The sequence below is a fragment of the Helobdella robusta genome (genome assembly GCF_000326865.2).
Source record: "Helobdella robusta unplaced genomic scaffold HELROscaffold_3, whole genome shotgun sequence".
NCBI lineage: Eukaryota > Metazoa > Annelida > Clitellata > Rhynchobdellida > Glossiphoniidae > Helobdella > Helobdella robusta.
The window spans coordinates 1,830,658-1,844,874 of NW_008704501.1; the positions used below are offsets into that span (position 1 = coordinate 1,830,658).

General features: G+C 35.1%; 3 protein-coding genes across 3 annotated transcripts; all 3 read left to right on the plus strand.

Moving 5' to 3' along the window:
* Positions 1-3,884: 3,884 nt before the first annotated feature.
* HELRODRAFT_161161 (hypothetical protein) lies at positions 3,885-6,419 on the plus strand (the record flags this gene model as incomplete). Its single annotated transcript, XM_009021113.1, has 6 exons — positions 3,885-4,019; positions 4,245-4,396; positions 4,684-4,786; positions 5,159-5,319; positions 5,797-5,949; positions 6,146-6,419. 6 exons carry the CDS (start codon positions 3,885-3,887, stop codon positions 6,417-6,419), a joined length of 978 nt encoding a protein of 325 aa, XP_009019361.1.
* A 761-nt stretch (positions 6,420-7,180) lies between these two features.
* Positions 7,181-10,218, plus strand: HELRODRAFT_161162 (hypothetical protein; the record flags this gene model as incomplete). Its single annotated transcript, XM_009021114.1, has 7 exons — positions 7,181-7,297; positions 7,487-7,612; positions 7,939-8,043; positions 8,341-8,460; positions 8,745-8,810; positions 9,008-9,099; positions 10,059-10,218. The coding sequence occupies 7 exons, from the start codon at positions 7,181-7,183 to the stop codon at positions 10,216-10,218; spliced, it is 786 nt and encodes a 261-aa protein (XP_009019362.1).
* A 188-nt stretch (positions 10,219-10,406) lies between these two features.
* On the plus strand, positions 10,407-11,175 carry HELRODRAFT_155759 (hypothetical protein; the record flags this gene model as incomplete). The annotated part of the gene is made up of 3 exons (XM_009021115.1): positions 10,407-10,534; positions 10,804-10,900; positions 11,020-11,175. The coding sequence occupies 3 exons, from the start codon at positions 10,407-10,409 to the stop codon at positions 11,173-11,175; spliced, it is 381 nt and encodes a 126-aa protein (XP_009019363.1).
* Positions 11,176-14,217: the final 3,042 nt, after the last annotated feature.

Below are 14,217 nucleotides of genomic sequence, written 5' to 3' on the forward strand. Positions count from 1 at the left end.
GCCTTGTTCGTCATGGAGATGTTGTTCAAAATGTTTGGCCTGGGTCTTCACTTGTACATGCAGTCATCGTTCAACATTTTCGATTGTTGTGTATGTCGTGGTGAAGTTGGTTTGTACATGGGATGTTGTGCGTGTGTTTTGTCGGTTCAGTATGTTCTCGAGTTTTGTATTTGTTTATTAACTTATAATACTTCCATATAGCTTGCCACTTCATTACCGATCTTATTACGTTTTTGCTATTTTCAACATTATTGCCAGGCAAACTGTAATGTTTATGTTATCCATCCATTCTAATTGAACAGTTCAATAAAAATATTGCTTGAGAGAATAAACAAATTAGCATGCACAAAATTGGATGACGCAAAAACATGATGACGTCAATCAGGTAATAGCTGGTAGCTTGTTCGAAGCTGTCTGGACCACCTACTTTCCCGATATTTCATTTGGCATCAGTATTCTGAGAGCCATGAGACTGCTTAGGATATTCAAAGTTACTAGGTATGTTCCAACATTTTATTAAAAATAATAATTTGTAGGTTATGTTGAAACCGATAACGCATTGATACGAACGAACAACATTGAAGGTATTGGGCTTCATTGCGAAATTTGGTCATTTCATTGCTGAGCAGCATGAGGTCAATCGTCTCCCTCCTTTTCCTTCTCTTCCTCTTCATACTCATCTTCGCCTTGCTAGGAATGCAGCTTTTTGGCGGAGAGTAAGTGTTTTTGTGTCCAGCAGTTTTGCAGGCCTCTACTGTGTTTTTTGCTTCAGTTCATTATGTTGTAAGATTTTTCGAGTTTGATTATGAAGTGTTTTTTATTGAAATAATATTGAGTTTTAGCTGGTGTGTTGGTTTACTTGTCCATATTATTTACGTTTTCAAACAGTATTCAGTTACATAAAAAATATTAATATATAATAAATCATGAGATATTCATAATTATCTAACAATTTAAAATAATTAAAAAAAAATAAATAAAAAAATGAACTAAATTTCACCATGGAATATAATTTATTCATCAAGGTGGAATTTTGAGACAGGTCGGCCAACGAGCCACTTCGACACGTTTGCAGTCGCCCTCCTCACTGTTTTTCAGGTTTCATTTTATTTTTGAAATGTTCAAATTCCAGCATTTATTTTTGCTAATCGTTTCGGTTAAACAAAGTTGTTTAAAAATTTTTGAAAGACTAAGAAAACTCAAAACACTCCTACGAAAATTTTTTAAACTCTTATAACCATCGTCGATCTTTTGCATTATTGGATTCCATCATTTCCCACTCATCAGATCTTACTTTTGCATTTTAATGAATGTCTTTCATGGTCAAAATTTCATAATTTAAATTAAAAAAATTTATGAATGAAAGAATTAGTTGAAAAAAATGTATGTTCTGATGTTTTATAAAATGACATATTTGAAACTCTGCCTTAACAATTTTTGAATTAAAAATTTCCACGCAGATACTGACGGGAGAAGACTGGAATGAAGTGATGTTTAACGCCATTGAGTCGCAAGGCGTCGACGAATATGGAATGTTCTACTCCATCTACTTCATCATACTCGTCCTCTTCGGGAACTGTTGGTTGCCTCAAATTCATTCACCTGCTTGATTATTTCATTAACATTTTTATATGCTTTTGATAACTATTTGAATCATTTTTAAACCAATTAAATATAAAATATTCAGTGTAATGAAATGAATCGTTGATATAAACTGGAAGCCATACAAACATTTTGACACTTTATTACCTGATTCTTGCGAGATGATGATTCATTGGTGATGGTACTGCGTCAGGCTCTGTGCATTGTAGTGAGTGATTGATTTGAGATTTAGGAAGATCCTCGCCTATCAAACGCAAACAGCGTACGACGCGTTGAAGCGTGTGTAGTCACTGCGTTCTGTTCATCGTACTTAATATCTTTTTGTTGTGCATGAAAAAGAATTTTAACATCATCACTAAGGAGTAGTGAACCTTAATATCATAATTCCTCCCCAGATACCCTACTTAACGTCTTCTTGGCCATCGCTGTCGATAACCTGGCGAACGCTCAAGAACTTACTGCTGCTGAAGAGCAGCAGGAGCAGAAGGCTGAACAGGTTTTTTTAATTATTATCAAATAATTCTTCGTCTGTTTAACTCTTGTGTTGTGCAACCATTTATAATGAAATTTTGGAAATTGTTTCAAACTTTCACAATTCGAGTGTTTCAATTATCTATTTTGCCGATTCGACCTGGTCTATATCGCTTGCTTATACGACTAATTTTTGTTTGTTCATTGCTTGCAAAGAAATAGGTTTTGTACATTTCGTTTGAACAAAATAATAAACTAATATATAAATAATAATAAATAAATAATAATAAATAAATTTTATCCATCAAAAAATAAAATTGAATTTATAATAAAATTCTACGTGATGAACATTTTAAACAGAAACGGTTTGACGAGACGGTTTTGGAAGGACCGTTTGGTGCTGCAGGCACTCTGCTTACCATTGGGGCCAACACGGGCTTCAACATTCAAGACCCTAACGACAACTTCAAAATGTTTGTTATCGCAATTTTATTTTTCATAAAAATCCAATGCCCCAACTTATGAAAATTTTTTCAAAATTTTGAAGAATGTCCTTCAACGACCCATTCGCTAACGTCGCCAGCCCTCCTGGCGCAAAAAAGAATAGCAAGGAAGACAACGGCGACGACGGTAATATCCATGCGAACGTTGTGGTTATCTTAAAGAAGACAATGAGTAAATTTCAATAAATGAATTCTGAATTTTTATTGCAATTGAAAGATGATGGTCAGGATGAGGGAGGACCTAAGCCCATACTTCCGTTCAGCTCCATGTTCATTTTCGGCACCACAAATCCGTGAGATGTCTTTTGTATAAAATAGCATTTGAAGTGTTATGTTTGCTTATTGTTTCATTTGATATAAAAATTTAAATTAATTCAACTTATTATGAAAAGTTTATGAAAATCACAGTAATAAAATATTCAGATTTGTACAATTTAATGAATATTGTTATCGCAAATATCTGCTATAAGCATTTTGGTTTTCTATCAATGTTTTGCTCCTACACAGTATAAGGTTTCTAATAGATGTAGAAACCTTGTAGAAACAACTTTTCATTTTCATTTACCAACGCATTTATCGCTAAGGCTGGCTTCTTAAACTTATCCCACATTTCCTGCATTTTTACAGATTTAAGAAACACCTCACTTTTTGGCCATCTGTTGCTTTTTGTAGCCTATATTTCTTGTCTACAAAACTTTTAATTTTTGATGAGTTTTTTTTATAAACCTAATTTCTGCCTTTGTTTACGTATATTAAGTATCGTAACTTTATTTTTTAACCAGTTATTAATCATACATCAACTTTATTTAGACATTTTGAATTTTTCTCATTTTTACGCGAGAGACTTTTGATAAATTTCAAAAATTTATTTACATCCTCGTCAAACTCAAATAGTCAGGTGATGATGTTTTTAAAGATGAGCTTCGTTTAAGTTCTTACTCACCACATTCACTCCTGTAATAAACAACGGAAAGTTAAACAGCTAATTCTAATGTGACCCGATAAAAAACATTAGACAATACTTTTACATTGTGCTTTCACGGCAGACCTTATTTGTTACAAAATCATGCACATCAAAGCCTCTAAAAGTCACTTCCTTGACTCCACCTTACTCAACGACTTTTGCATCCCGACAATTTTTTGTCAAGTTGACAAATATATATAGAAACACGTTTTTATTTCTTTAAAGTTTAACAAATTCTTATTCTTTTGAAACTGAAATATCGTTAAATTAATTATTCTATTGCATAAAGACTTCGACGATTCTGTCACTTTGTGGTGAACCTGCGTTATTTCGACCTGTTCATCATGATTGTCATCAGTGCGAGCAGTGTTGCACTGGCGGCTGAAGACCCCGTCTTTGAGAACTCGGAGAGGAATCGCATCCTTAACCATTTTGATTACGTCTTCACTGGTGTCTTCACTGTTGAGATGATTCTCAAGGTTGGCCAGTTTGTCGTAACGATCAGAATTCACAAAATAGTTGCAATATAACTTATTTCAGAACTACATGGAGATGAAATTTAATGATTCTTAAATTTTTAATATTTTTTTTACATTTTTTATGCAAATTTTGCATTTATAATTCGACTATAGACCGCATAAATATATCATAAACTGACAAACACATTTGACAAACACTGAAATCAACAATTAATTAACAAAGAGACAAAACTATATGACCTGACACACTCGCCACTGGCACACTGGCAGATCATAAATCTTGGAGTCATTTTCCACCCGGGTGCTTACTGCCGGGATCTCTGGAACATTCTCGATGCCTTGGTTGTCGTCTGTGCTCTCGTGGCTTTTGCTTTCACGTTCGTCTTCTTGCCATCATTTTGTAGTTTATCATATTTTATTATTATTATTGTTTTTATTATTAATATTAATAATAACTAATTATTATTGGTTATTGAAAGGGACAATCATCAAAATAGTAAAAAAATAATAACGTGAGTATATATATATATATATGTATATATATATATATATATATATATATATACATATACATATATATAATAACCACGAGAATGATGATAACCAATAAAGTAAGGATTAAATTTTCCAGTTAATGACTGATATTCACCCACCCAACCAATAGCGACAGTCCATCCGCTGGTAAAAATCTGAATACAATAAAGTCGTTGCGTGTTTTGAGGGTCTTGAGGCCTTTGAAGACAATAAACAGGGTTCCTAAGCTGAAGGTTGAGCATTTGCCATTCGGTCAATGAATTCGTTGTTGAATTATTCTTGTTTCTGCATTTTATAATTGCTACGATTTTTTGTTACTATTACCATTCTAAATTTAAAGTAATAAATTTATTGATTGTTAACATTTCTAAATTTAAAGTAATAAATTTATTGATTGTTAACGTTTTGTGGTTTGTAGGTTTTTTTCAACTCTTAGATGTTATCAATTGTTTAAATTTTTTTCAACATTTTTCAAAACTCATTGTTATCATCCACACTCCATCAATCACGTTCCTTCATTCCATCGTTCTTCTCATTTTCAAATGATTATTCACCATTTTATTTTCCAACGTCACCACCATCGTCACGACCAACGTCACCATCAGGCCGTGTTTGACTGCGTGGTGAACTCGTTGAAGAACGTCTTCAACATTATGATCGTCTATCTTCTCTTCCAATTCATCTTTGCTGTCATCGCAGTTCAGCTTTTCAAGGGCAGGTTCTTCTTCTGCAACGATGACTCTAAGAACACGCGGGAGACTTGCCGGTCAGTTGGCAGAATGAACACTTGATGCGTTGGCTGTTTGGGTGGAGTTGTTTGGAAATGTTTTAATGATTGGATGTAGTTGTCTGATTGGATGGAGTTTGTTTGATTGGATGGATTTGTTTGATTGGATGGATTTGTTTGATTGGATGGATTTGTTTGATTGGATGGATTTGTTTGATTGAATGGAGTTGTCTGGTTGATTGGACACAAGTTTGGATATTGGGATATTGATAAAGATTTGGATAGATTGGATAAAGATTGGAGTTGTCTGGTTGATTGAATGGAGTTGCTTGATTGATTGGATGGAGTTGTTTGACTGATTGAATAGAGTTTTTTGGATGATTTAATAAAAACGGCCCACTCACTAATAATTTTTAAATTTTTTTTTAAATTTTATGTAAAAATGTTTCAAAATAATAAAAAAAATTTTTTTTGTTTGTAAATAAATTGTTAAGGTTAAATGTAATGTACCAACAGGGGATATTATTTTGAGTACGAAATAGAAGGCAACGAACAGCCGACGATTCGCGTGGAGAAAAGAAAGTGGGACAAGAGGGAATTCCATTACGACAACGTAGCCTTTGCAATGCTTACTTTATTTGCCGTGCAGACCGGGGAGGGCTGGCCATTGTTAGTTTCGCTTTTTTATTTCCGGTCTAACTTTTATTATTATGAATCAAGCTATCGTGTATGCTAACTTTTCTGAAGAGAACTCGATAGAGGCGCTCCACAAATCTACAATGCAATCCATTCTATCTGTTTTGGTCATATATATACAACTCTCATTCAATGACCAAGATCTCATATAACTTACCAACCTGTAAAGAGTGCTGAAGAATTCCATCGAAGCGACATTCGAAGACAGGGGTCCGCAGCCAGGCTTTCGCATGGAGATGGCCATTTTCTACATCGTGTACTTCATCGTGTTTCCCTTCTTCTTCATAAACATCTTCGTTGCTCTGATCATCATCACCTTTCAAGAGCAGGGCGAGAATGAACTGATTGATCAGGAGTTAGACAAAAATCAAGTCGGTCTAAATTTCTGTTTGATTTTCTTTGTGACGTTTTGCGATTTGGCTTGTGAGAATTTGTGTTTTTAATATATTTTTTGATTATTTCAGATTCAGAACTTACTCGTTTATTTGTATTTGTATTTTCCGTTGATTGCTCAACAAGCTATGCTTAGGGCCAATAAATAGAAAATTATAGATTTATAGCTTTCATATCAGAAAAACGTTTGTTCATTTTATTGATTATAAATTTAATTCGAAGTAGGGCTAATGGTTAACTTTGTTGTTCACGAGTATAAGAAGACTGATTGAATAATTTTATTCAGTAAAACTTGAAAGTGTGGTTGGTGAACTTGCCAAATTGTAATGTTATTTAATAATCTCCATATTTTGTTGGTTTAATTTAATTTCTTACCTGTTTAAAATGAGCTACATATTTGATCAGTTTTATTTTTCAACAAAATTCGTATTCAGATATTTTTTCAATTAGTTTAAAATTTGTTATTTTAATTTTTACTATTTTAATCTGGGTTAAGAAAAATGAAATGATAACTTATTATCATTTTCATATTTACATTTTTTAACCTTGTTAAATACCTATCAAATAATTTCTTCAATTTTCGCACCCAACCAACCAACCAGCCAACCATCTAATCATCCAACCAACCATCCAATCATCCAACCAACCAATCATTCATCCAACCAACCAACCAACCAATCATTCATCCAACCAACCAACCAGCCAATCATCCAACCAACCATCAAACCAACTATCCAACCAACCAATCAACTTACCAACACAGAAACAATGCATAGACTTCGTAATAAACGCTCGGCCTGTCTGTCGGTACATGCCAAAGAACAAGGATTCCATGAAGTACATGATATGGCGGGTCGTCGTCTCAACCATCTTTGAGTACATCATCATGGTCATGATTGCCTGCAACACCATACTACTCATGATGAAGGTTCACATCGGTTATGTTTCTGTTACTTCAGACATCGAAACCGTCACTTGCGCCATCACAATCACACTCTGGTTGAAATAAAAATCTCCTTTTTCATTTTTATCTGGATTGTTTTGGACATTGTTTTTCCAATCACATCGTCATAATCACGTCATCGTTACTATGATAATCATTTTACATCCAATTCAGTACACACCACGCTCAAAAAATGCCTCATTCGAGAGTTACACGTCCATCCTGGCAGTCCTCAACATGGCCTTCACCACGGTCTTCACTGTTGAGACCGTTCTTAAAATCATCGCGTTCGGTCTCAAGGTTTGTTCGTCTGTGTGTTTTTGTGTCTGTGTTTGTGCGCGTGTCCGTGTGTTGTTATCATGTCTATGTGTGCGCGTGCGTGTGCGTCTATTATGCACATTTATTGTGTGTTTATTATTGTTATTATATTGGTTCTTACATGAACCCATATTTTTCAGTTATTTATGTGAAACTTATGAAGAATGTAAATAACTAATTGGTTATATAAACAGTTTGGCAATAATTTTTAATTTTTTTGCTGTTAATTATCCATTATATATATAAATTTAACGAAGTTGTAAAATGAAAACTTGTACGTAATTGTAATTTAACAACTTGCACGCCAGAACTACTTCAAGGACGCCTGGAACGTGTTCGACTTCGTGACCATCATCGGCAGCATCACTGACGTCCTCTACACGGAGATCTATCAGAAGATCAACGCTGTCGAGGTTCCAACCAGCCAGCCATCCTACCCACCATCTTCAATATAACTTATAATTTTCTACATGTGTGATAAATTAGCATCTTCGAACTTTTGAGAGCAGTCAATTTTTGCTTACCCATATTTAGAAACATATTATTAATGTATTAACACGTCACCATTCACCATTTGAAACATATTAATCTATCATCATCATCATTCGAAACATATTAATTTATCAACCTATCATCATCATCATCTTTGTTTGGAACATCATCATCATCATTGTAATCATCTTCTTCCTAACAAACCTCACCACGTTCAGACCCTGGGACTCTTCAACTTTGGTTTCTTGAGACTGTTCAGAGCCGCTCGACTGATCAAGTTGCTGAGACAAGGTTACACCATCAGGATACTCCTCTGGACTTTTGTTCAGTCCTTCAAAGTTCGATCTATTATATTATTCTACTAATTTTTTGCCTTGCTGGTAAAATTATTCAATGTTCATTATTCAGCTACAGAATCTATAGCTTGTCAATCGAGACTTTGAATTGCATGCACGTAATAACTAATTCAACATTTAGTTTGTAACTGCGTATTTTTGGTTGTATCAATTAGTCGGTTTTTGGTTTCCCACTTAGACTTAATTTATTGCAAATTTCATTCAAAAGATCCATGACTGAGAGATGATAAGTGGTCGAATTTTTAATTCAAATCATTTCATTCCAGGCACTCCCCTACGTCATCCTACTGATCGCCATGCTCTTCTTCATATATGCCATCATCGGCATGCAGGTTGGTTAGTCTGAAAAGTCTAAAATGAAGTGCGTGTGGCTGGGCATCTGTTCAATTTATTTTTTGTGCTTTGTTTTATTCGTCCAATGAACCTGAAATTCGTTCATGTAACAAATTTATTGCGGATATATTCTGAAATAAAACAAACACATCAAATGCTACTAACCCCAACCACCATCGACCATTTTCTATTTTAGATTTTTGGTAACATAAGACTGAAACCAGGAACGGAAATCAATCGTCACAACAACTTCCGCTCCTTTTTTGATGGAGTCATGCTTCTTTTTAGGTTATTCCTTTATTCCTTTCTTCATTCATTCATTTAACTTGTTTATTCATTCAATCGTTCATTCATTCATTCATTCATTCATTCATTCATTCATTCATTCATTCATTCATTCATTCATTCATTCATTCATTCATTCATTCATTCATTCATTCATTCATTCATTCATTCATTCATTCATTCATTCATTCATTCGTTCGTTCGTTCGTTCATTTATTCATTCATTCATTAATTTCATTCATTCATTTATCAACTCATTCGTTTCATTCATCCCTTCGTTCCATCATTCACTCATTATTTTTTTGTTTGTTGGTGCACTTCATTGAAACATTTCTGCAATAACTTGTTGTTGTTGTTGTCGTTTGTTGTTGTTGTTGTTTTCCTGTTTAATAGCACTTCAGTTCCCCAAGGGTCTTACTGCGTGCTCTGTTTCGATTCAAAAAATTTTACTTATTAATTTAGTTTCTCTTTCATTTTTTTTATTCTTGCTTCTAAGCATCATTTTTGGCTTGAAATAAGATTCTGAAGTGATAGCCCAGTCGTTTAAGGAAAATTATCAACTGATTTAAATTTTACGAGTTTGAAGTTTTCGCTTATCATGCAATCTTTTGTCTTTAGCTTTTCACATTTAAATATGTTTGAGATGGTCAGATTGTCGTTACAATGTTCACACATGGGAGACTCTGTTTTGGTTGGTTTTCTAATAAATTAAACCTTACTGAAATTTTTTTTGAAGACCTTCTTTTTTCAGATTGCAATGGAGAAACAAACTTTAATTTTTTAAATTCTTTATAAACTAGCTCACCGTTTTTAAACTGTTAATGTGCAATAAATATCTTCTTTCTTACCAACAAAATAACCAACTAACCAACCAGCCAGCTAACCAACCAGCCAACCAACCAACCCCAACCAACCAACCAGTCAATCAACCAACCAACCAGTCAACCAATCAACGAACACAGGTGTGCAACAGGTGAGAGCTGGCAGCAGATCATGTTGTCATGCATGAGCAATCAGGAATGCGATCCCATGACCAACTTCAGAGGGACCAACATGTGCGGATTGGATATCGCCATTCCTTATTTTGTGTCTTTCATTTTCCTCTGCTCCTTTCTGGTATAGTATTAAAAATTGCTCATGTAGTAACCAAATTGTCATCATTATGTATGAAATATTTTAAATAATAACCAATTTAACTGCAACAGATAATAATTTTATGTACAATATATGATTTTTACAAATTAAAAAAATTGACAAACAATCTATAAATGTTATGGTATTAGAGACTAAAAATTGAATACTCTCAAAAGATGCTCAACTTGTTCGTGGCTGTCATCATGGACAACTTCGACTACCTGACACGTGACTCGTCCATCCTGGGACCTCACCACCTGGACGAATACATCAGAGTCTGGTCCAACTATGACCCCGGCGCCGTGTACGTTCCTCAGTCTTCCCTCATCAATTAATCCCGATGAATGTTGTTGAAGTTATCGTGCTGTCAATTCGTTCCAGCTAATTTTTGAATGTACAACGTTTGAGTGTATGATTTTTAGGCTGTTGGTGGTCGGCTTGAAAGCAGCAGAGGGTTAGAACAAAAATGTGGAGTTGTACATTCATTCAATATGCGTTGTGTACGTGTTTGTGGCTACTTTTTCTACTTTTTGAAAACTTTTCCATTCATTAATTCCTCGCTACTCCACCTAGCGGCAGAATTCATTACACAGACATGTACGACATGCTGAGGAACATGGAGCCCCCAGTTGGTTTCGGCAACAAGTGTCCGTACAGGCTGGCCTACAGAGTAAGCAGACTGCTTCTATTTGCCACTTACAGTTATAAATATTACCACTAACATCGATTTTATCCAATTCATCATTTCCCTCTGCATTTCTCTGACAATGATCCACGCCACACCCCCAGAAACTCATCCGGATGAACATGCCTGTTGCTGACGACGGCACTGTCCACTTCACGACCACGTTGTTCGCTCTCATCAGGGAATCCCTCGGAATCAGGATGGGACCTGGTATGAAATATCTCGACGAAACATTTCATCGTTTTTTTACGCAAAAATAATTTTTAATTTTATTCATTTTGAATTTAAGTCGATTGTTAACACCGTTTATCAGTTAAGTAATATTTTTTCTATTTTGGAACACCAGCTGAAGAGATGGACAAGAACGATGAGGCCCTCGCCGAAACGATCCGAGTTCTCTGGCCCATCCAATCGAAGAAGATGTGCAAGCTCATGGTGCCACCGAACGAAGGCATTTTTTGTATTTACTTGTTCAATTGTTGTTTCAAATTATGAACATGCAGCTCATGAAATGCGAACGAATGACGTTTGTCATGTCAGATCCATTTATCAGGCAATCATGATGGGTGTAAATTTTCACACGATTAACTCGACAGCATATGGCATGTTTTTGACGAACTCTATTTTAATTCTTATATTAGTTATTCAATACGGAAGGTAGAACTTTGATGAAAAGGTTCTAATTCTGATTTATTACCAAGATAAATTTCAGCCAATATTGTTAATATCATCGTATCAAGTCGTACATGCATGAGATGGTATCAAGCCAAACCATTTTATCAACTTATCACCGGATAATTCATTCTAAATAAATATTTTTTTTAATTCCTTCAACTTTGAGTTAACTTTAAAAGTGTTATTTTGAGATTTTGAAATAATTTTAAAACAGAATAGAAAATAAAAAAGATTTTAAAACAATTTTATTTGAATATAATCCTACAGAGCTGACTTTTAAAAAGTTGAGTGTCGGGAAAATATACGCTGGTTTGTTGATTGCCGAGAACTGGCGGGCCAACAAGACGAACAAAACCATCCGGATGGTTGGTATATTATCACTGATCTCACCGTTGCAAACTAACAAATAGTCTCGTTAACATGCCACCCTCATTAAGTTTGATAACGCAACACAACACCATCTTACTCTGGACTTAAACTCATTATTTAATAATTAAATTAATTAATTAAATTTTAATTAATTATTATGGGCTGAGAAAGTGATTAATAAAAATTTGTTTTTTGAATAAAATATTAAAATAAATCTAAATCTGTAATGAATGAACAGCGACCGGCCTTGTTTCGTCGCTTGATCGGTTCGATGAAGACTCCACTCGGTGACGACATGATGGGTTTCGGAGGGGGTCTCGGTAGGAACACTGCCCTGTCCACGCATCAGGTCATCCCTGGACCTCTGCCTGTCCTGCCTGAATCGTTAGTCTCTGTTGGGCCTTTCCATCGAGTCTACGCTATTTTTACAATTAAATTTAAAATCAGCACAATAATTATTGGAATATCCAAGAAAAATGACATTGGTGGGAGTTTGTATTTCAACTATTTATTAAATGTTGGTCGATGGAGGAGAGGATGTGCACAAACATTTATTAAGTGATCACGTTGGTAGTTCTAATCTGATCAAATTACCTATCTACGATTTTTCTTATTGCTCCTATCTACTTACGTTAGAGTTTTTGAACACATTGATTTTGACTGCATTCAAAAATATCAAATGAGCCTGGTGATCCGCTTTAAAGAAGGCGGAAAGGAACAATGGCTCCATATTTATTCTTCTGACTTGTTGTCAAACAGAGCAAAGGGGCTCTCAAAATTCAACAGTGAGCAACATTAGCAGGACCTCATTCTTTTTGTGAAAGTTCGGCATTTTAATCAGCATCTTAGCTTCTAACCAACTTCATACTTTGTAACGTAAATGGATCATTAATACATAAATTTAATGAAAATATTAATCTGTTTCTTGACACTAGTTTTGATTTTTACAGTCGTCAAAACATTCTACCCGATTGTATTCTGTCTTCATATTTTACAACGAAACAGGAAGTCATTTATTAACTAATAGTTATCAGTTTTAGCAGAGAAATCACAACGGAGTGAACGTTTACATTCCATGCAATAGAATGAAAGTTTACATTCCATGCAGGATTGGCGTGGATGAGGCGCTGAAGACGATCGATGCCGAGGGGGACATATTCGACTTCGAAGACCAGCCGCCCGCCAACACGATCGTCGACCCGACCAGGACTGGATCGAATGGAGGGATGGTCACAGTCAAGCCGGTGGTAATATTTAGTCCCCTGACGTGCAGAAATTATTTTTTTTATCCAAAAATGTTTTATCATTGTCATAATTAATAAACTTCTCATGTAAGGCAAAAATTATCTACTTGTGATAAAATGTGAAAATTTCTATTTTGCTTTGCATTATTTATTGTTCAGAAAAAAGATCTTTCAAACATTTTAAAAATGGTGCCAAGTGAAGTAACATCGGCCTGGGTACCTGCCATCAAGAATAAGGTTCTCATTCCCATATTGAAAGGGTCAAGGAAGGACTCTCTCAGCAATTCGGTGACTGTCGTGTTTCTGCCTGGCTCTTAAATAAACGTTCATGCGCACAAAATATATTATTTTAATTACAATTACAAATATATCATTTTAATTACAATTACAGAGTGAATTGAATAATTGACATCACCATCACATATGATATTTTTTACAACTAACATCTCGATTGTGAAAAAAAATTTTTTCCTTTCTAGCAAACCACTCAGGGATTCCATCAGCAGCCCCTGGTTGGCGCTACAAATGCAGGCCACCAGCAACAACAGCACACGTTATCATTTTCAGATCAGCTACAATCGCACCCCTACCCACACGCTGCCTCTACAACTACCACTCTCAACGGCGATCGAGTCGAAACGATTCGCGTCACCGAGCTGACGACTTCATCTGCCCTCACAAAATCCATCACCAATCTTTTCAGCAACATCAACAAATCCGTCAACAGTGCCTTTGCAAGTTTATTAACAGCTGGAGGTAGTGCCACCCACCCAACAGAAGAAACCATCATTCCTCAATCTTCCTTCTATCCAGGCACTCCGATGCTTCAAGCAAACGTTCAACAGCCCTATCCCACATTTAGACCAAGTTTCAGCGTTGGTTGCTTAGAAACAGCTGGAGGTACGACAAAAATCTGTTGTTGTTTTTAAAAATTTACAAATTCAACGTACGCTATATTGTTGTCGTCTTTGAACTGTTATATAATTTTATAATTACCTGATATGCGTAGCGAAA